At 42.1% G+C, this 24082-nt stretch overlaps 1 protein-coding gene across 1 annotated transcript in view; it reads left to right on the top strand.

Annotated features, from left to right (window-relative positions):
- The window catches only part of FBXO38 (F-box protein 38), a 3050069-nt gene that overhangs the window by 2824485 nt on the left and 201502 nt on the right, over nt 1–24082 (top strand). The window contains exon 21 of the mRNA XM_044069370.1: nt 10737–10850. Coding sequence (XP_043925305.1) covers nt 10737–10850 — 114 coding nt within the window. The remainder of the gene's footprint in view (nt 1–10736; nt 10851–24082) is intronic.

Here is a 24082-nt window from a genome sequence, read left to right as displayed (position 1 = left end):
GTTTGTCAATTGGATAAATTCATTATTAATGATTGTTTTGATAACCAGTCTAATGAATGTGTTGTGCCCCCTGGTCCTAACATTGTATTTAATAAGAACAAAGACTTTAAAGTTTACAACTTTTCTGGCAGTACCTTTTCTTTGGAAATGGTTGACTTGTTATCTAAGGGTTATACGTATGTCCCTTGGTTCAAAATGGATGTTAGTAAACTTATTTTGGAACTGAAGGTATTTACTAGGAAACTCAATTTGGGTTTATTTTTTATGGATTCTGGCCAAACTTCTTCTGATGACCGGTTCCATATACCTAGTACATTTAACCCTCCACTCCATCCTTTGTTACAGGTATTCGAACAAGTGAGTGAGTTAGATCTAAGAAATTTAGGTTCGGATTTTAACAACACACACCATAGAATGGGTCATTTGGTTAAGGAGGAGAGAGACATCTTTGACTACTTTAAGTCTCAAGATATTAGAATTTGTAAACCCGATAAGGGGGGTGGATTTGTGGTTTTTGATAACTATGATTATACGGCACGTATGTTAGCGCTATTGGACAATGATACATACCAGATTAGTTCTAGATCTGAAGTTAATACAGCATATAGTCTTGTTAAATCTTGCCTTCACGACTTGATGATTGACGGGCGGGTCGACCAAAAGGTGTTTAATTATATGTTCGCTGCTTTTCCTAGGTATCCCACATTATTTGGGATACCTAAAATTCATAAAGATGTTATTAATCCACCAATGCGACCCCTCATTGACGGCCGAGGCTCTCCGACATATGCTTGTTCAAAAGTGATTGATGTTTATTTACAGAAATATGTGCTTCTTGAACCACAGATATCCAAGGATTCCTGGTCTTTCTTGACTAAAATTAATGACTTAAACTTTAGTAATGATTACAACTTTTTAACTGTAGACGTGAAGGACCTTTATACCTGTATTCCACACGTTGTAGCAATTGAATGGGTTGCTGATATAATGAGGAAACATGGAGCTACCATCACTGAAACTTCCCTTATTATGGAATTGTTGGAGATAGTGTTGATGAATAATTACTTCATGTTTGACAATAAATTTTATCTTCAGAAAACCGGCTTGGCAATGGGCTCTCCTTGTGGAGCCAGCGTTGCCAATCTGGTAATGGCCCAGTGGGAGTCAAAGTATGTTTTCGATTCTAATGTCAATGTTAACTTGGATGCCATAATTTACTACACTCGCTTTTTGGATGATGTTTTCATCTTGTTGAAGGGTAATGATATTTTGGCATCAGATTTGGTTGGATGGTTTAACTCTTCCACCAGTTTTTTAAAATTTACATATACATTTCACGTTGATACTATTGCCTATCTTGATATTTTACTAACTAAGAATCTTGAGTTAGGCTGCTATACCTCTCAAGTGCATCGTAAGGCAACTTACTCCAACTCTTTTCTACATTTTTCAAGTTGCCACCCCTTCCACCAAAAAAGATCGGTGGTTAAGGGGCAGTTGGTGAGGGCCGCACGTATTTGCACTTTACAATTTGACTTTTTTAATGAATGCAATTTGTTAAAAGAAATGTTTATGCACCGGGATTATCCTGAGTGCTTGATTGATGAATTAATTAAAGAAGTCGACCATAAACGGAGTACTGACCAATTTAGACCTATTTTGGCAGTGAATAATTTACCCCTTGAGGTTGCCACTTCAGGTACCCATGAAATTTTGGATACTGGAGTATCGCAGGGAATGTGTAGTGAGCAAAACTTTCAATACACTTTTATCACATCTTTTAATGCCCAAACTAAATCTATCATCAATGTTATTGATAAGAATTGGGATTTATTTAGATGTAATTCTAGTTTACATTCCTTTTTTGGACCAAAACCGAGGTTTGTTTTAAGAAGGGTAGAAATGTTAAAAGCTTACTTGAAGGTTCTAACAGGCCATTTATTAGGACAACTGGCATGTTTAAATGTGAAAGCTGTAAGTTTTGTAAATATATGCAATGCACCAAACAGTTTACTATTAGTAACAAGACCTTTAAATTGAAGGGTAAATTCAACTGTAACAGCAAATTTGTTGTTTATTTGGCCCACTGTTCGTTTTGTCCTGCATTTTATGTGGGCAAAACTGAACGGTGTTTAAAGGAAAGGGTATATGAGCATCAGTATGCTATATTACATAATAAAGATAATAATGCCTTGGCCAAGCATATCCAGGTGAATCCAACTCACAAGTTTGAATTTTTGGTCATTGATCAGTTTGTTCAGGACATTAGGGGAGGACCGGCCTCATTTAAACTGGAGGAGTTGGAACTTTTGTGGCAGATTAGGCTTAATGCCTTTAACTATCCAGGATTGAATGAGGCTTGTTCAATTTCCTGTGTACTGAAACTTAGGAGTTTGTTAAGATAGTTTCCATTTGGTGAAACAGTTTTATATTTATATTGTTATACATGATTATTTATTTTAATGTTTTACATATAGAATGCTGATTTAGTCTTGTTTTTGCATTTTCGATGTAATTTTAGGATGCGTATATGTATTTTTATGTATATTCACTTATTGAGTTAGTATGTTTTTAAAAACTTAATTAAGAGCTTTGATATTCCCGCACTTTTGTGTTTAAATATTAGGTGTCTGGTTGTTTGTACTACTTTCTGATGAAGTTTGATGTATCAAACGAAAAGCGCTTAAAAGATTGTGGTCCGTATTTTGGTACTTTTTTTACTTGTTTTTATTAAAGCTTTTGTGGAGAGGAGCCTTTTGTCAATTTGTTTAATTTGAAGTCTATTGTGCCGTGTTTCATTTTGATTGTGAAGCATCTAAAGTTTTCAAGATAATATGATGTTTTATATGTTTTTGCCATTCTTTCCATACATTAGCATTCTACTCCAAATTGCATTGTTTGTTTTTAGACTCTTCCTTTTTAGAAGTGCAAGGCTGTTTAGAATTTTCAGGAAAGTTCTATTGAATTCATTTACAGTATCATCTAAGGGGAGAAACTTTTGGAAAGTTCCAGGTAGTGGATGATAGGTTAATAATGAATGTTTTGGGGTTAAACTTGGAAAGGTTGAGTGTAGTTTTATAAATATGCTGTTTAAGTGGATGTGTGAGATGTCTGGTTTAATTTCTCCAAGCCTTTTCGTTTTCGACTACCATGATGGGAATGGACCCCATTCCTGAGTCAAAGTATGATTAAAGTTCATGAAATTAGTATTATTTCAATCTTTGATGTGAGCCAAAAGTGCTCTTCTCAGCACCCGCAGTGTGCCCAGAACCGACATCCTGTACAATTCATACGGAGTTATATTTTTCGATAGCATATCTAAATATGACTGTAAATTCTTTGTTATGAGACCTATTACTCCTTCTACTATTGGAAGTGTCTTGGTATCCTCCTTCCACATTGTCCGTATTTCTGCCTGCAAATCATGCTATTTTATAACTTTGTGTTTGTACATAAGATGCTATAATTGCTGGGTGTAGCAATTTCGGTCATCAGTGCTATTTTTATTTTCTTTTCATGGACTACTATATCTTGTTTTCCTGCATCTTTTTTAAACTGTTGGTAATGGGTGTGCCCATTTAATATAAACTTCATTATTTTCTATAATGCTTTGTAGCTGCGATGGTACAGCGGTAGCGTTGTTGCCTCACAGCAAGAGGTTCTCCTGTTCGATTCTCGGTTGGAGTGCCTTCTGTGTGGAGTCTGCATGTCCTCCCCGCAGTCGAATGGCCTCCAAAAGACATGCGTGAATGGGCGTGCCTTCGCTGAAGGTTGGGCGTTGGACTGGCAACTCGGCACCGTAAAAAAAATCTACTGCCAATCATTAGCAGACTGGAGTTCCGCTGTGGCGACCCCTAACCGAGAAAAAGCCGAAAAGACAAACAGCATTTTCTATAATACTTTGTGGCTGTTTCCAGTGCTTCTCAGCTACTTCAGTATTGTGATGTTTGCGTAATTCCTAATGCAACAGACTCACGACATTATTGTGCCTTTCAATATATAGGCCCTCTGCCATAAGTGTATCTGACTGTAGAGTTCAACAGTACGTTAACGTGTATAGCAGGAGGTGAGTGACATCACCTCTTACTAGGTCGACTACATCAAACCACGGTTGTCGATGTATTTATTTTCTGTGTGGATTTCTGTTCGTAATTTCAGAGTCAGCATTTTAGGTCAACATTTTGCATGGTTGACGAAAGCTGGTTCGAAATTTCAATAGTAAACATATATATATTTACACTCATCCATCCTCAACCCCTTCCTTTTCCCATTTTTGCAAATGGGGTCAGGGTATCACTTTAACCGTGACAACCATCTGTAGACAAGGTTTACACTGCCGGGTGGTTAGTCCTGCTGTGGTAATTCATCCATACGACTCACTTGCACACACTTGTTCCTAGGGCCAATTTAGTGTGTCCAGTCCCACCTGCTGCATGTCTTTGGAGTGTGGGGGGAAACCGGAGCACCCAGCAGAAATCCATGTGACTGCAGGGAGGACATACAGACTCTGCATAGAAGAATTGAACCACCATGGATGCCTATATATAAATATAGGGTTTCTTCAAACTCGATCAGAGGTAGGCTAGGGGGAATGAGGCACTGTGAGTAGGATAGGAGGAGCTTGAGCTTCAAATCTCTAGCTTGGAAAACAGCCGAGTCGGATCTGAGCATCGGATCCAAGACCCACAAGTTGAGAAAAAAATGAAAATGCACAACACAGATGGAACATTATGGTAAGAACATAACTTCTTTTTTAGTGTGTTGTATTTTTTAAAATTCCTATAGTTAGGCAGTAACTCTTGTGTGTATTGTGTTTTCAATGTTAGATTCTTAGAATTTTTCTTATTAGTACGTGTGTGTGTTTCTTTTAAAGATGGACAATGACAAAGAGAGAGGCTACAATATAGTACCAAAAGCATGACTGAAAAATCCCCCCACAACACACCCACAAGTTGTGTGTGGTGTGCTTTAGGATGGAATAGCTTTCTAACTGTTTTATTTGTAAAGGCTTTTTGAACATCAGAAGGTGAGCCTCATAAATGAAGAACAGAGGATTTGAAACAGTCTTCTGCTGGGAAGATCCCTAGAACTGTGTTAGCAATGGCTTTGATGCTGACATATTCTCCAGCTTCACCCCCATCCACGTCAGAGACTATTGTTATCCCTAACAGATCACCTGAGAGATTGTTGAGTGGGACTTCTTCAGAGAGGAAGCTATCTTGACTAACCTTGCAGCCTCCATCTGCTTCTTCTTTTAGGTCCATCAGGAGTACCTCAGAAGCTGATTTGGATCTCATGATATGGGTGTTTTTGAAGACAGCATTAGAGATGAGTGTCTTCCCATCTCCCTCTGTCTTGAAGGTGGATGGGGCTAGTTCTGCATTTCCCATCTTAGCTCCTTCCCCAGTGTGTGTTTCAACATTGACTCTAGTCCTGAATTGTGTTCCATTGGTACCAACTGGTGTTCTTGGCTTGGTATCACAGGAGTCTTCTCCAACACATTCAACTTTGAGAATCTTGGAGCCATGCTTGTCTCAGTCATCTTGGTGTTGTCTTCAGTGCCATTTTTGGAGTTGTCTCTCACAGCTTCCTTGTCTGTATCAGAGACATTGGCCTTGGAGCCGTCTTTACCTATCCCTTCCTCAAAGCCTTTTCCTCTCCATCATGGAAGTGTATCTGGCTGAGGTTGGGTACAGCCTTTCATACCATGGTAGGATCATTGCCTTTCCAGAACAGGGGCAAATACTTACCCAATGTTGGCTCCACACCATGACTCCTCCTCTTCATCTCAGCCCCATCATGCATCCATGGGTCGGGGGGGGGTGACCTCAAAAGCACTGCTTATCTGCAGGATGTGTCTTCTGAGGAGTTTGATCCTTACCCCCTCCCTGAAAGAAAAACATACCTAGAAATAGGGCATATAAAAGGAGGCACATTGACAGCCCACCAAGTTGGTTATTTTGGACACTGGCTCAGAAGATTGAGAAATTTCCCCTCCAGAAGAAAGCACTTTCAGCGAGATCTTTGAATGAGTGCATCAGAAGAAATATTGCTCCACAACCTACTTTCTCAGGATGAGGAGGTTATTTTTGAGGCCTATAGCTTGACCCTCCTCTACATCTTTGGTGCTTCCTCCTGCAAACTGCATAATTGGTTTGGCCATCAGGAGGACATGTGAGTCTTTACCCCATACCAGCTAAGATTCTCAGACCGCCCAAGGACAGACTGTGTTTGGGCCAAGGGTTATGTGGTTGATTTCCTTTATTATGGCAGTAGCTACAAGGAAGGAACTGACAGAGGACTCAGTTATTGTTTATTCACCAGTAAAGAATCAACACATTCATCAAGACACTGCCTGCATATGTACCACCTCACCAACAGAAGACGGACAAAATAGAAATTCTTTCTTTGATTCAAAAAAGAAACATTCAAGAGGTCCCTCCAGATCAGGCAGGGTCAGGAGAATTAAACAAGATTCTTTTGGGTTCCAAATAAGAACAAGGACTTCTGGCCCATTCTGGACCTCAGCCATCTAAACAACCACGTAAAGAAGATCCAGTTCAGGATAGTCACAATGCAGTCAATTTCGCCTTGACTACAGGCAAATGGTTGGATCCACTCATTCGTTCTCCAGGACGTCTCTCTACACATTAAAATAGCCAAGGCCCCCTGGGGATTTCTGCACTTCCACCTGGAAGCCAGTCACTTTCAGTTGAGAGCATGCCCTTCACTCTCACCCTTGCCCCCAGGGCGTTTACCAAGTGCAAGGCCATTGTTGCCATGCTCCTTCTGCTACAAGGGATCCAGGTTTTCTTATTTGTAGATGACTGGCTCCTTACTGCCCCAGCAAGGGAGTCATTGGCTAGCACCAAAGACTACTTGTTACAGCTGTTTCTGTCCTTGGGAATATCCAAAAAGAATGTAAAATCTATCTTTCAACCAATCCAGGCCATTCGGTTCATCAGATGCCCTCTACACACAATGAGCTTCACAGTGTTCCTCCTTCAGGACCGATTTCAAGCACAAAAGGATTCCATGCATATTCTCCTCCACTGCAGTTGTCCACGAGCAGGTCTAGTCCCCTGATTTCTGTGACTGATGGCCTTGTGTATAATAATGTTAAAATTTGCTTGTTACCATATGAGGGTGCTACGTTGCCTACTAGGAACTGGGCTGTTTCAGGTTTCACAGCAGTTTTCAACCCCCTTTACCATAACCAGCCTTTACAAGAAACAGTTTCAGTGACGGACAACTTCCCCAGTGTTCATTCAGGAAGACCCTTTGTTCTGCCATTACCTGTGGTGGTAGTGACCATGGACACCTCCTCCATTGGGCGGGTCATTACAGGAAGAGAATATTCTAAGGAATATGGAGGCCTCAAGAGGCCCAGTGTTTGTTGATGTGGGCAATGCCCCTTGCTTTGCAAGGACTACAGAACTTCCTACCTCCATGGATGATGATTATCCAAACCGACAGCTTGACAGTGGTTTGGTAGATCATCAAGCAGGGAGGAACCACATCACACTCTTTGTGCTGGGAGGTCATGAGTGTGTGTCACTAGGCAATTGCTTTATATTGCTTTGTAGTAGCAATGCACATTCCCAGGAAGGTCATTCACCTTGCTGACAGGTCCAGGAGGTTTGTCCTCATGACTTACAAGTGGGTCTCAATCCAGCAGTAGCAATCAGATGTTGGGGCAATCCTTGCAATGATTTCTTTGCTTCCCTATCCAACACCAAATACAACTTCTTAGCAATGATAACCCCAGTGGAATGATCCCTGAGAGATGCTGTAGTTGAACAGTGGCCCATCACACTACTTTATGCATATCCCCCGTTGTCACTGATTCCCAGGTTTCTGCAGAAAGTGATCAGATGCAAAACCACTGTAATTCTCATTGCCCCATATTGGTCCAAGCAAATTTAGTTTCCTCTTGTAAGGCCATCAATCAAGGAAACAAGGCAAGATCTGTTTCCCACCCATCAGGAAATCCTCACCCAAATCTACACAACCTCAGCCAAAACCCTTGGTTTTTGCAGTTACAGAGATGGTCAGTGACCCAACTTTGTCCACTGTTGTAATCAGGATCCTATATGCATCTCTAAAGTAATCCACTCATAAACTTTACGTTGGTAAGTGGAAATGTTTCATAGTTTTTGGCAATAGCTGAAAACATTGATCCTCCTACTGCTTCTGTTCTAGACTTTACTATTACTGGAAAGTATGTTTGATTCAAGTTCCAGTTTTTCTACAATTAAGGTACAATTAGCAGCTATTTCATATTTCACTCTGATTGCGAAAGCTGCTGTGGCTTCTCATAAGCTCTGCAAAGCCCTTCTTAAGGGAGTTTTCCTCTGTCATTGTCCAGTTAGAGAACCAGCGCCGCCATGGGATCTCAACTTTGTGCTGGAATCATTAACAAGGTGATTGTTTAACCCGCATCTTATGCATCATTAAAATTTCCTTCCTGGAAAACATTGCTCTTGGTTGCTATTACTTCTGCTAGAAGAGTGTCAGAGGTACAGGCTTCTGTCTTTCTCTTCTTAGTTTTCCACAAGGACAGAGTGCCTCTCCACACTTATCCCTTATTTGCTCCCGAGGTGGCTTCCGATGCAAACTTAAACCAGCCAATTCATTTGCTGATGTTTTTTTTCCAAACCATTAAAATAAAGGTAATACACTTTACATATCATGGCTGTACAAAGGCAACTAAGGTTCCGCTTGCATAGAACCAAACTGTTTAGAAAGGGCTCAAACCTTTTTTTCTCTTTGCAATTAATAAGCCTGGTTCAAGAGTGTCTAAAGTCACCTTTTCTAGCTGCCTTTCTGACTACATTTCATATGTTCACTCTGCTCATAATCACCCCTTATTATGAAAACCCAAAGCAGTTCCATGAGGTCCATTGCTGTTTCAGCAGCCTTCTTTAAAAATTCTGCAGTTGATGAGATTTGTGCAGCAGCAGCTTGCTGTTTCAGCAGCCTTCTTTAAAAATTCATCAGTTGATGAGATTTGTGCAGCAGCAGCAGCACCATCTGTGTTATACACCTTTGCTAAGCATTGCAGATTAGATGCTATCTGAAGGTGTAGAGCCTCACTTGAAGCCACTATCACAGACACAGGTGTCTAGCAGCTGGGGGATTCTGACCCAGTAGTCAGATTGGACAGGTGGGATAAAAAAGATACTATAGTTATGTGCTTACTATAATGCTGGATCCTTCCATCCACACCTGTCTGATACGACAACTCTCCCTTCCTCCTTCCCTTATCTAAATTTCCATCCTGTAAGACCTGAAGGACATTTCATGTTGTTTGTGCTGACAACTGTAAATACTTGTCTTTTTTTCTTGGCAACAAACTTGATTTGAAGTGGCTTCACACACTAGCTCATTATGGGGAGAAAAAAATTAAATGTGCTTGAGGCTGGAGCACTGGTTTTTCATCTTATATCTGATAAGCAGCTTGAGGACCTATCAGTTGCATCAGGCAGACATGAACAAAAGTATCCAGTATTATTGAAGTCTATTACTGTACTAGGTGGCTATGCAGAAAGTTGGGCCTAGCATTTAGGGCAAAGGGAAAAGCATAAAGGTGTTGAAATTGAGAAGTGGGGAGGTTATAATACAAGGATGCAAGCAGAAAGACAGCAAAGGCACAAGTTGAGAGAATTATTAGAAATGGTTAAGAAAGAAATATATACTTTGTGTATTGCAGAAAGAAATGGGTGGGGCACACATGGACGAGCTGAATAAAGATGAGAGGGAGATAACAAAACACTGGGAAAACTATGCTGGATGTGAAGTAGAGCAGAATAGGAGAATAGTTGACAGACACAAGGATAGTGACTGAAGAGTTTGAAATGAGCATGCCTCCCTAAGGGAAAATAACAGTACAAGGAGCAGATGGGCTGCCCTCAAATCCCCCAGTTTTGATTTTCAGCAGATCACTGGCCATTGCAAAAGTGCACGAGGACTGGAAGACCGCAGTTATGGTACTCATTTACATGGAGGGAGAAGGACAAACACCAGGGACAATGGGTCCCTTTCACATACCGAGTTGTCTTTCAGTGAAATTAACATTAGTGAAAATATATGTAAACCCCTCTAGATGGGTGGTTTTACAGGGCCTGAGTGACTTCCTGTCATCTAAAAATGTAGAAGTTTGTCATGTAGATGACATACTTTCTTGCTTGTGTTAGTTGTTGCACAAGAACTTCTCAAAGCAAAACAATAAAGTTGACTTTATTGTATTAATATCTCTGACAGATACCTTTGCTGTAGAATATCACCCCACCCCCACCCCTGGCTTCACTCAAGTAAAATGGTGACCTTTTCTTATTAAGTAGCTTTTTGAGAACAGGCTGTCAGCACTTGAGTATAATTTAGGTAAATTATCAGTGAGGGTGAAAACTGGAGGGAATATGATGGCTAACTTGCTATAGGTAGACTTGAATTAGCAGTCATTAGAACCAGTGCCTTTGTATTAGAATTTCTGGAATAAGTTTGCTTTGAGAACCTAGTTGTTAACTTCATCCTTTCCCAAAATGTTTTCTTCTGTCTCTCAGGTCTAACTTTACAGGATGTTGTCATATTTTTGTTACAGAACTGTTTGAGTTCCTAAAGCAGAAATCAAGTGTTCTGTGTAATTTATTAGATATGAAATTGTGTTTTTCTTTTTACCCTGTAGTGGGATATTATAGGAAACCTCTTCATGGTGTTGTTGATGTTAATTTTCCTAGGTAAAGTTGACGGTGCTCTATATGCCATGATAACAGACTTCCCCTGGTTACGTTCCTTGCGTACAGCAGAGCCTAACAGCTATGCCAGATATGATTTTGAAGATGATGAAAAAAGTAAGTATATATTTGATAGAGGAAATTGGAGAAGATTGTTAGTGTATTCCTATCCTACAGCAAGCAGTCTGGTTTGGTGTCACACTCTGTTTTCATTTTCGCATGAAAAGTTAATGACAAATCTGTTTTTTTTTTTGCATATATAGTAAATGAAGTATGTATTTGTTCCATTATCGGTTGTTTCTGTCAGTTTTGCAAGAGTTAGGAGAATGCTGGTTGCCTTCGTGTTTTTTGCTGTCACCAGCATGAATTGTGTTGCAAGGACATCAAAATAGGAGTTTGGACTCAAAACGTTTACAAGTAGTGATAAACAGTGAGTTGATTTCTGCTTGAATTTTGGGTTGATAACATCAAGTACCCCACACTTTGTAATTACAGTACACTAACATATTATATGAATGAAAATGGTTTTGTGTAAATCTTGCCATTCTTTCCCAGATTTATTAAACAAACATAAGCATTTGGATCATTATTTTCTTGACATTATCATAGCAACTTTTTTATGGAATGACTCATAGTAGTTTAAAGCACATTATGAAAGTGGTTGTTCCCTTTTTGGCCTTTCCATGCTATGGCACTCCCACACACAAACTGTTTTGCATTGCATAGGTAATTTGATCAAATATATGACCCAGGCAGTTGAACCTGTAAAATGTTTTGTTGTCAGAGGTCCAGGGTAGCTTTTTTAACAAGTGTTAACAGTGGTGTTCATCATTACATCACTTCTGCAGTATCCTAAACTATATGGAATGTCCTGCCAAGGATTGATTCAGCTGGCCAGCTTCCAAAGCTTTAGGGCACCTTCTACATGCCCTAGCCACTGCTCTGCATGGGGAAAGCAGGATAATATCAGTGGCTAGGGTGTTATAATTTCAGAACTTTCTTGTCACCAGAGAGTACACTCCTCTCTACAATATTCCAGTGATTGACAGGGCTGGTAAGTAACCCATTGTAGATTACCTTCCAAAGTCTCAATTTTTGTGAGGAAAAGTATTTCTTTTTAGTTAAAAAGTGTATGTTTGAGGCAATATCTGGGTTTTTTACTGTCACTGAATGTTTTACCTTACAAACTTATAGTTTGACTTATGGTTCCCTGAGAAGAATCCTTTGAAAATATGTATTTTTTCGTAAGAAAACGTGAACTTTTACATTAGATTTTATTGTTTGGGGCTTGGATATTTGGTTGTGGGGGTTGTCATTATTTTTTTTTACAAAAAAGCATTACATTCCTTACAGAGAATAAGCAAGAGGGAGCTGGAATTTACTGGCGAAAACTGGCAAAGGAACCAAGGAGAGCAAATAACTAGAGATGGAAAGATAATAGAATGGGAAGAGGCCAAGAAGACGATTTGGACTGCAGGCTAGAGACTGCCTTCCTTATCAGGGATTGATATCAGAGTATAGGCAAAGAGAGGGAGATGACCTGCTCTGGTGGAGTTTTTAGTTCTATCTATAACAGAAGCTGCTGTTAAAAAGGAGTAATCAGTAGGGCATATAAAATATTGCATGATAACTATAGGAATCAGTCAGAGGAGGTTAAAAAAAGATTGGGAGGAGAGATTGGATAAGCAATTCATGAGAAAACAATGGGAAGACATTTCATTGCTCCCAAATATGCAACAGTCTAGAAGATTTAGGATTTTGTGTTTGGAAGTATTTTTATACCCCATGCAAACTCCAAAGAATTTTTCCTCCGGTAGACGGCAAATGTTGGAGGTGTGATGGGGAAGAAGGAGGTAACTGGAAACATAAGTTTTGGGAGTGTAATGAGCTGACAAGCTTTAAAAATTCCCTACAAAGTACTTTGTCAGAAATGTTGGGTGAGCAAATTGGTGTGACTAAGGAAATTATTTTTTTTTTGAGCTAGGATACAGGATCTGAATTGCCTAAACATAGTAAGACCTTAAGTTTAATTCTGATGGCTGCCAAAAAGTCATTGCTAGGAAATGGAAGTCTAAACCAGCTGCATTTGAAGTATTGAATATTGTAACAGAGATCAAAGAACTGTAAGTGGGATCTTTAAAAAAGAGTGGGAGCAAATTATATAGGAAAAATAGAAATTGTGAGAACATTACCTGCAGAATAATGTTTTGGAGGATGAGGAGTGAGATTTAAGGGAACACAGGAATTGAGCAATTTATGTAATGTTGAATTGATGATATTTATATAAAAGAATATGTATGATGTATAATGTTTGTAACTGGGTACATATTAGCATGGTTTGTTTTCTTTTATATAAATGTATGTTTGCCTATGTCTTAAGTGATAATTCAGTAAATGTGTAAAAAAATTTAATTCCTGGCAGCATTCTGTACTGACCCTGCTAAGCTCCTGTACCTGCTTGTCAGACATTTTTTGTTGACAGCCAGTCTCGGGGTTCCTGTGGTGATTCCCTTAATTTTTATTTTTATAAGGAAACCCATGCTGTTTCTTTATAGCAGTATTATGAGAGAGTGGTTTTAATGTGTTTGGTGATTGTCACTAAAAAATATCGCAGAAAGAAGTTTGTCCTGTCAGGAGGCAGACTGTTTTTCTCATGTTTCCTCTCCACATAATGGAGCATCTAATTGAGGAAAGTTTTTATTTAGATTCCTGTCCTGTGAAGTTGTCTTTTCTAATACTGTTGCCAGAATAAAGAGATTGTGTCAGTGGGAACCAAAGGAATACAGAATCTCAACAAAGGTTTTATGATGATTTGTTACAGGTGGATTTTCTTCAACTTGCAGCTGTTCCTCCTGTGTTGCCAACCTTAGAGGATACTTTTTGGCAGCCTGCAGTTTGCCTGACAGCCACCTGCTCCAAGAAAGTCTAAGAAGTTGTATAAAGTGTCCCATTCTCAAAAATTCCTTTTTTTCTAACAACTCAGATCCTGCAGTAATATTCTTCCACCCTGGCCTTCAGAATAGTAAATTGTCTGGCTAACGTATACATTTCTCTTGATTTTTTTTTGACAGTAAAAGGAAGTGAATTGCTGATTTACCCACTTCAGAAGCTAAAATATCTCTGAATTCTGGAGTATCTTCTGTGTCACATGTAAACAAACTGTTTTTAGATGTGCTTATGACACTGCTGATGTCATGTCCAGAGCATCTGCCACAGGCTGTGATGAGAAGTTTTGCTGTTGATGTTCTCAGAAATTATTAGAGGATGTCTGTTTGGTTCTTCCACTACTGAAGTCCTTAAATGGCTTGATGAAAGAGGAAAGTTAATTCAGGAGTTTATCTAAATTTTTCAACACTCATTTATAAAATGTAATAAAAAAATTCTTTCAGATTTGGTTACTGTTTAAGAAAACAGAGTAAGCATTTCTAAAATAAATAAAAAAAAAGTGACAGGGAGGTTCAAAGAAGAAAATGTAGTCCTCCCAGAACCACAGACAGTCTAAGAAAACAGAACGACTATATGCTCCCTGAGGAGTTTTCTCCTCCCTACCCTGGCAATCCTGTAAACTGTCCCAGAGTCTAGGTTTTCACTCTCCTGTGTGGCACCAGATAACTTAAGACACTATAACTGGCACTGGAATTTTCTTTGTCCATTTCAAGGGGATTTCTCCACATCCATCCAGCCATCTTTTCCTGTCCCTTTGTATCTTAGATCAGATGCTTTCTCAGGGGGTTATAGAACCTGATCTCTGAGGTCAAGCAAGGAAAGAATTTTATTCAAAAATCTTTCTAGTGCCAGAGAAAAAAAGAACCTGAGATCTGTCCTAGATCTTTCTTTTCTAAACCTTTACATCAAAATTGCAGAATTCAACTTCTGATATGACTATCCACATGTGAACAGCAGTTCCTCTCTACCTTCCAGCAATGGTAGCGGATTAAGTTATTTTCCTTATACCTTTCCAGCAGTTTAGACTGCAAAATCTATGTGATGTATAGGAGCTAGCAAGTTAGGCTGGTGCACGGCAAGAGCACTTGTTAGATCCAAAATCAGAAAAAAGGCCAGCACCAAGGAAGGTTCAAAAGTAGTTTAATAAAACTGAAACTAGACCGGTTTCAGCAGCAAGGCTTTCCTCAGTAGTATAGTCAGCAAAAAGCACTTAGTCATCATCTTATATAATGTTCTTTAAGGCATCTATATGACATCACTTCCTGATAAGTCAAAAATGCAAACAAGGCAAAAGTAATTGAAAAATACATAGTTCAGTAAACAAAAAAGTTTGCCTGAGTTGCATGCATATCTCCAGATTATAATGAAAAAATCCAAAGAGACACAGTATACTGGTATATCAATGATAATAAACAAACTTAATAAAAAACATACAATAAAGGGTAAATGCCCAAAAATAAACCCGAAACAAAAGTCAGGTTATAAGAATTCTGGTGTTGAATACCAGCCACAGTATCCTAAAATGAGCTGAAATGCAAAACCTAAGCAATGCAACCTGATAAGAAATAAGTACATATCGTAATGCAAGTATTGGTTAATTACAAATTATAATTTATCATTTAATCCAGGAGGAAAAGCCCCCAAGTTTAATGATCCACCTTTTTCTTTGGTATTTAGGATATCATGCCAACCTGTTTTAAAGAACGATTCCCTATGATATGATCAATGATGGTGAATGTAAATTTGGCAGTGGGATGTTTGATAACATGTCTATATAGTGCATTAGTTAATCTTCTGTTTCTAATGTCACCAAGGTGTTCAGGGATCCTGACACGAAACTGTCTAGACGTTTGGCCAATATAAAATGCATGACATGTACATGTGGCAAGATAAATAATCCAGTCTGAACTGCAGTTACCAAAAAACTGTATGTCGTATATTTGTCCAGTGTTCCTACTAGTGAAAGAAGTAGTTTTGAAAATATAGTTACAAAAACTGCAATGTCCACATGGATAGATGCCTGAAAGTTTATCTCCAGTAAGTGTTCTTTGAGTTGGAGTGTGATCCATGACCCTGGTTTTTTTATAGTGTGAAAATAAAATCTGAAGTAGGCAGACTTCATTCGTCTGCAACCTGTGGGTATCGGATCCGATCTCGGATCCGAGCCGGCAATTCAAAAGCTTAGGCTCCGAGCTCCTAGCTCCTCCCTCTTACCCATAACCCCTTTTTCGTTTGCCGCTTTTCAAGAAGCAACGGAATTCTAGAGCTCCTGGCGTGGTTTGAGATAAGTGTAGTTTTTCTGACAGGAAAATTGTTGAAATTCTCTATTTTTGTTATTAATATAGTTAGAGTTGTGTGTGGTTAAGGCTTTCCTCCCTCTTTAGTTAATTTTTCTCGGGTTTTCGTAGTTTGTTTGTGTGTGTGTTAGGCCTTAGGTGTAATGTCTGAAGCCCCTAAGGCTGTTTTTTCGAAATGTGCAGTGTGGCCATAAGCTGTCCCCAGCAGATGGCCACACTCGTCTTGGTCATCTTGGGGTTGAACACCTGTCTTCTGGTTGTACCATTTGTGCAGGGTTCAACCCCGGGCTTTAAGGGAACGGAGGTCGAAGTTGGTGCTGGCGGGTCTTTTACCCCAGATACTGCTTCGGCCTCTGCACTCCACCAGTCAGCAACCTGTTGCTGTGAGTTCTCCCCTCCGGCTGGGACTCAACCTCCCTTAAAGTTGCCGGAGGAAGGATTCTTCTGGGAGAGACAGAAGGAGAGGCACAGGAGAGGCACCACAAGAGGAGAGGCGAAGCTTCCAGTTCGGCTCCTCCATCTAAGCGGGCCTCCCCTGTGCCTTCTAGCCTCCTCCTCCTCGGCTCCACTCCCCTCGGTTCTCTCCTGGACCCGAGGAGGAGGAGGCTAGCCCTTCCAGGAGGTCACCGAGGCGGCTCTCTAGGTCCGCTTGGTGGCCTCCTCTAGATCGACCTTTTCAATGAGCGAAGCTGATATGGACCGGATGATGAGGAAATTCATCCAGGCCCAAATGCAAATGGGAGTGCTCCTAGCCCCCCCCCCAACCGGGAGGGGCTTTGACCCCTTTTCGCCCCTTAGCTCCTTCTCCGGCCCATACCACGGGTTCGGTGCTATCGGCGCCGTGCAGTTATGGTTCCGGGGGTGGGTCGGTTCCGGTAGGTCGGCGCACCTCGGATCCGTCCCATCCCTTGAGTGCTTGGTGCCGGACCCGACCTCTCGGAGCCGAGGGCCGAGCCTCGGATCCGAGGGAGCTGGTGTGTCTTCGGCTCCGTCCAGGTCGGAGCACACTGGTCTCTCGGATCCGATGGTTTCGGCTCCGACTCCGATCCGTACGTCGGATCCGAGTGGGGTTCGGCTCTCGGGGCTTAGAGAAGCTGGCTCCCCCTCGGCTTTCAACGTTATGGAAAGGGCACTGTCGAGGACATCCGGACCCCCGGTCCCTGCCAAGGCTCCATCCCGCACTCCATTGCAGTTGGGCCAGGCCCCCACCAGCCGGTTCCAGGGACAGCCCGCCTCGATGTCCCAAGTGGTTCCCTTGGAACATCCATCTGCTGAAGAGTACTCCTCGGACAGCCCCCCCGATGAAGTACCTCAGAAGCGCAAGTGCAAGAGGAGGCACATGGACTCCCCTGTGTCCGTCACTGAAGACACGGACTTGGATGAAGGGGAAGGCTCCCCTAGGTCACCCCCTGAGGACGTCTCATTTGGAGACATCATGGAGATGTTAAGGATCAGGGGGGGGGGGTGGTCTGCCCCCAAGGCTTCTTCGGACGAGTCTGTGTTCTTGGAGGCATTCGAGGCGGGCCCTTCTACCTCTTGGGTGTCCCCTCCTGCTGACCCCCTGGTAGATCTTATATCTATCAGGGCGTGGAAGGATCCGGACACCATTGAGCCTATTCCTAAGCGCCCGGACCGCATTCTTTCTCCTCCATCAGACCGCACCCACTGGAGTAAGGGTCCCCCAGTAGATGCCATGATGATGGCTGCAGCCACGAAGAGGGAATTGGCCCAGGAGAGTCCCTCCGTCCATCCTCCGGGCAAGGAGTCCCGTTCGATGGATCGCATTGGGAAGCGAGTTTTAGTTCAGCGACCTTCTCCTTGAGAGCGCTGAACTATATGGCACATGTCATTAGGATGCAGCGAGATTTGATTAAAGAATACGCTGCATCTCCCCCGGAGTCCATCTCGAGTGAGGATAAACAGGTTTACTCCACCCGAATGGCCACTCTCAGATCTGTATCCAATACATCTATGCGGCTGCTGTCTCATGCTACTGAGGGAGCCGCTAGAGCCAGCGGAGCAGGCCTTGTCATGAGGCGACAGGCCTGGCTCCGCCATTGTGATTTTGCTGAGCCCTTCAAGGCGACCTTGAATGCCCCTTTCGATGGTTCTGCCTTGTTTGGCAAGACTGTTCGCGAGACATTAGTCCAGTGCGAAAAGGACTGGAAGGCGCTGTCTGCCGTCGACGGCCGCTACTCAACTCCCCAGAGGTCCTTCTCTAAGAACCAAAAGGGACAGAAGAAGATGTGGTTCCGAAGTCGCAGCAGTCCCAACCTGCTCGGATAACCAGTCCTTCCGTGGCAGAGGAGGACGGGGAGGTCGTCGTGCCAGAGGCAGGGGGGCTCCTGGCAATTTTGGGTCCAGAGAACCCTTCTCTGAGAGACCCACGCAGCAGCCCTGAAGGGTTGCCCGGCTGTCCGTCTCTGGAGGCAGTCGGGCGGTTTTCGATGCACCTGACTTCTTGGGAGTCCATAACAACAGACAGTTGGGTGCTTCGTCTTATATCCAGAGGATATTCAATACCCCTAATCAAGATTCCCAAATCTTGCAGCCTCCCAGATGTTCCACCCGACCAAAGGGAGGCGGCAGCTATCGAAATCGAGCAGCTGCTAGGAAAAAGAGCCATCCAGCGTCCCCAGATCAAGGCGGATTAGGGTTTTACTCCAGGTTCTTTTTGGTGCCAAAGAAGACGGGGGACTTAAGACCAATTTTAGACCTTTCCCTGTTGAGCCTGTCAGTAACCAAGCAAAAGTTCCGGATGGTCACCCTGCAATCTATACTCCCCCTTTTGAGGGAGAACGACTGGATGTGTTCCATAGACCTCAAGGATGCGTACTACCACATTCGGATAGACAGACGATCCAGGAGGTTTCTTCGCTTCCGGCTGGGAGCCAGTCATTATCAGTTCAGGGTCCTCCCCTTTGGTCTCACCTCAGCCCCCAGGGTGTTTACCAAGGTGTTAGCGGTGGTAGCGGCCCACCTGAGGCTCCAGGGATTACAGGTCTTTCCGTACCTGGGCGACTGGCTCCTGACGGCATCATCAAGGCATCTTCTGTGCTCAGCCAGGGATTACTTCCTTCAACTAGCACCAAGGCTGGGCATCACGATCAACTGGGAGAAATCTTTTCTGAATCCAACTCAAATTATAGATTTCATAGGAGGAAGACTAGACACCAGATCAATGCGAGCCTTCCTCACCCCAGACCGTATCGTCAGCCTGAGGTGTCATGTGACAGCAATCCTTCAACCATCTCCGACTGCAGCTTCGGTCCTGAGGGCCCTAGGTTCTATGGCAGCAGCTATCCCGCTTCTAATTCATGCCCGTTTACGCATGCGGGTTCTTCAATGGACCCTTCAAGTTCAGTGGTCTCCTCTTTATTCATCTCTAAATGCTCCGATTGCGGTCAGCAGAGCGTGCAGGGACTCCCTTCTGTGGTGGCTTCTTTCTCCGGAGCCCCTAGCAGGAAGACCTTTTTGCGCTGCATTTCCCTGAGCCACAGTGACCACGGACGCTTCTTGCCTCGAGTGGGGGCATTCTGCGGGAAAGATTGTCCAAGGCACGTGGAATCCCACAGAGACGTCATTGCATATAAATGTCCTGGAAATGAGGGCGGTGCTCCTAGCGTTGCAAGCACTTCACCACATTCTTCCTACAGGGACTATTGCGATTCAGACAGACAACATGTCCGTAGTCTGGTATATCAACAAGCAGGAGGAACCAGGTCTTACCCCCTTTGTCGAGAGGCCATGAGAGTCTGGGAATGGGCAATTTCCACCAAACGCTTTCTGATAGCAACGCACATTCCGGGAAAGTCCAACATCCTTGCGGACAAGCTCAGTCACACCATCCTTTCTCCACACGAGTGGTCCCTCAATCTTCAAGTAGCGAAGAAGATTTTTGCCGTTTGGGGGCAACCCTGTTGCGATCTTTTTGCTTCTCCCTCAAACGCCAAATGCGACAATTTCTTCGCTCTGCTTCCCCACCAGGGAGTTCGAGGATGCTCTGGTGCATGCTTGGCCTCCCGGTCTCCTTTATGCCTACCCTCCACTTCCTCTGATGCAGAGGTTTCTGCAGAAAGCCAACAGTTTGGGGAGCAGAATGATTCTCATTGCCCCATTCTGGCCTCGACAACCTTGGTTCCCCTTCGTATGGTCTCACAAAATCAATCCACCATGGATTCTGGATCCAATTTCGGATCTCATTTCTCACCCTCTGGGAATGCCAGCTCCCAATCTGCGGACCCTGAAGTTGACAGCTTGGCTGCTCCAATTCCAACCTTAATTAGGACTCCCGGTATCTCTTCACCGGTCAAAGCCATTTTGGTGGCTGCTCATAAACCTTCCACCAGACAGGTTTATCGGAGTAAATGGAAGAGGTTCTCTATATGGGCAGGACAGAGAACTGTGGATCCTTTTTCAGCGCCTATCTCTGCGGTGCTAGATTTTCTAACAGACCTCTTTCATCAAGGGGCCAGTTCTTCCACGATTAAGGTACAATTGGCAGCTATCTCGCATTATCACATTGGCCAGGACACAGCTCCCCTTATGACAGCGAAATTATGCAAAACCTTTCTCAAAGGAGTTTTTTTGTTAAGGCCTCCAGTCAAGGAGGTTGTACCACCTTGGGACTTGTCTTTAGTCCTGCAGGCCCTTACTGCTCCTCCCTTCGAGCCTGCAGCTTCTGCTGATTTAAAATACCTTTCCTGGAAGACTGCCTTTCTGGTAGCTATCACTTCAGCCAGAAGGGTGTCTGAGCTTCAGGCTCTATGTGTCAAACCGCCTTATCTTTCTTTCTTCCCTGATAGGGTGTGCCTCAGGACCAATCCATCTTTTCTTCCGAAGGTCTCTTCTGAATCCAATATTAACCAGTCAATCAATCTGCCTGTCTTTTTTCCCAAGTATTCAAACAAAGGAGAATACAAATTGCATTCATTGGATGTTCATAGACAATTACGTTTTTATATTAACAGGACAGCTGGCCACAGGAAATCAGATCAGCTGTTCGTCTCCTTTGCTAAATTTGCTCTGGGTAAAGCAGTGTCTAAAGTCACTCTATCTAAATGGATTGCTAATTGCATTCTGCAGGCATATGACACTTCAGGCAGACCTGCTCCTCAGAGGGTTACGGCTCATTCTACTAGGGCAGTTTCTCGTCAGCCGCCTTTAAGTCCCGTGTTTCGTTGGATGATATCTGCTGCAGCTACTTGGGCCTCGCCTCATACTTTTATTTCTCATTACAAGGTGGATGTTGTTTCTAGAGGAAGAGCATCCTTTGGCTCAGCGGTGCTCGGAACATCCTTCCATGACGGCTGCCCAAGATTCAGGTAGCTAGGGACTCTGTCCCACAGGTTGCAGACGAATGAAGTCTGCCTACTTCAGATTTAGAAGTTATGTACTCACCATAACGTTCCATCTGAGTAGGTGACTTCATTCGGATGCAACCATCCCCCCCTCCATCCCCCTGACCTTTATAGAGCGAGTATTTATGCTGTTTTAGTATACTGTGGTCAGTATTTTGAGGCAAACTCAATCTGAGGTCAGTCAGGGCTTGGCAAGGGGTTATGGGTAAGAGGGAGGAGCTAGGAGCTCGGAGCCTAAGCTTTTGAATTGCCGGCTCGGATCCGAGATCGGATCCGATACCCACAGGTTGCATCCGAATGAAGTCACCTACTCAGATGGAACGTTATGGTGAGTACATAACTTCTAATTCCCTAAAGTTTTGCCTTTCCTATAGGAAAAATAACATTGTTCTCCGAGATAATCTTCCAACAATGGATGAGAATTCAATATATTCCAATGAGTATTAATAATATTTACTAAATTGGCACTATTCCTGCCATAAGTGGTGACAAATCTACATACATCTGATTCCTCATTATGAGTTTTAGTATTGTATTGGAGAAGAGAATCCCTGGATTTAGCATTACTAAATTGGACTGCTGACTCAATAGTACGAGTGGAATAACCTCTGGACAAAAATCTCTTGGTTAGATCCATTTGATGACTCTGAAGATCATCCACTGAGGAACAAATCCTTTTCATCCGCACAAACTGTGATTTCGGTATGTTCCGAATAATATGTTTCGGATGAAAACTATCAGCATGTAGAAGGGTATTATATTGTGAGAATTTTCTGTGTACGGACGTTCTAAGAGTGTTATCCTCCTGTCGAATTAAATTGACATCCAAATAACTGATTGCACTCCTATTATATTCCACAGTGAATTCGATACCCCAGATGTTCCCATTCAAATGTTGAATAAACTCCTGGAGGTATTCCTCACCTCCTTTCCATATAAGCCAACAGTTGTCCAGGTATCTTCTCCATATATCAATCTCAGGTAGATATATGTTGTGCAAAGGGTCATATAAAATCATATCTTCCATGTAGCCAATAAAAAGATCAGCATAAATGGGTGCAAAGGATGCACCCATAGCCATTCTGTAGTTGCCAATAGCAGTTTTGTTGGAAATAAAAAACATTTTTAGTTAGAATGTGTTCAGCCATACACAACAATAAGGTGTTCATCCCTGGGGGGTATAAATTGGTTTTATTTAGCCAGTATTCCAAGGCATTAATACCCGCCCAATGAGGGATGCTGGTATAAAGAGAGGATACATCAAGGGTACACATAAGCCATTCAGGGTCCAATTGAGACTCTGAGACTATCTGCAAAAATTCAGTCGTGTCCTTGATTCTTGCTCTAACACATGTTAACAGTGGTTTCAATTTTTCAGTTAGAAAAACAGACAAGGGTTCGGTGAGTGACCCAATGCCAGATACAATCGGTCTGCCTGGTGGCTGATCAATGGACTTATGAATCTTAGGAAGTAGATAAAGTTGTTGTTTCGTAGGATCCTTAACCGTCAAATGAGTTTTGGTTTTATCAGAGATAATTCCAGATTCTACAGCCTTTTCCAAAAATTCATTAATTTCCAAGGCAAAACCTGGAGTAGGATCAATCTCCATCTTCATGTAATGATGATGGTTGGAAAGTTGTTTAAGACATTCATTCACATAATACTCAGTATCCATCACCACCACCGCACCCCCTTTGTCGGCAGAAATAGTAACAATATCCGTATTATTTCTGAGTTGTGTGAGTGCTATTTGTTCCTTCCTAGACATGTTATGCTTTATAGTGTCAACAGAACCCAAATTGAAGTGTAAATCCTTTATAACCGCCTGCTGGAAAACAGCAACATGTTTATCCATGGGAGGGTTAAATGTAGATTTGTGAAATCTAAAATCAGATGATCTTTGAGCATTGTCAGTTTGATCTTGTTGTTGAAAAAATAATTTCAAGTTAATTTTCCTACAAAAATCCATTGTATCAGAAACCAAAATACTTTCATCAGTGAAAAAAACAGGTATGAAACCAAGGCCTTTATTAAGAAGGGAATATTGATCATCAGTCAAAATATGACTTGAAATATTTAAAACATTAGTACATGAATGATTTACTTCACTATCGACATGAAGAGCTCTTCTAAGTTTTTGACCTCTGTGTTTCCTTCCTGCCCTGTGTTTTTTCCCCCTTATGGCAGGAATAGTGCCAATTTAGTAAATATTATTAATACTCATTGGAATATATTGAATTCACATCCATTGTTGGAAGATTATCTCGGAGAACGATGTTATTTTTCCTATAGGAAAGGCAAAACTTTAGGGAATTTATTTTCACACTATAAAAAAAACAGGGTCATGGATCACACTCCAACTCAAAGAACACTTACTGGAGATAAACTTTCAGGCATCTATCCATGTGGACATTGCAGTTTTTGTAACTATATTTTCAAAACTACTTCTTTCACTAGTAGGAACACTGGACAAATATACGACATACAGTTTTTTGGTAACTGCAATTCAGACTGGATTATTTATCTTGCCACATGTACATGTCATGCATTTTATATTGGCCAAACGTCTAGACAGTTTCGTGTCAGGATCTCTGAACACCTTGGTGACATTAGAAACAGACGATTAACTAATGCACTATATAGACATGTTATCAAACATCCCACTGCCAAATTTACATTCACCATCATTGATCATATCATAGGGAATCGTTCTTTTAAAACAGGTTGGCATGATATCCTAAATAC

The sequence above is a fragment of the Protopterus annectens genome, chromosome 4.part0, assembly GCF_019279795.1.
Source record: "Protopterus annectens isolate FY-2018-M chromosome 4.part0, PAN1.0, whole genome shotgun sequence".
Classification (NCBI taxonomy): Eukaryota; Metazoa; Chordata; order Ceratodontiformes; family Protopteridae; genus Protopterus; species Protopterus annectens.
Note: the sequence above shows the minus strand (reverse complement) of the source record. Positions and strands in the feature narration are given on the sequence as shown.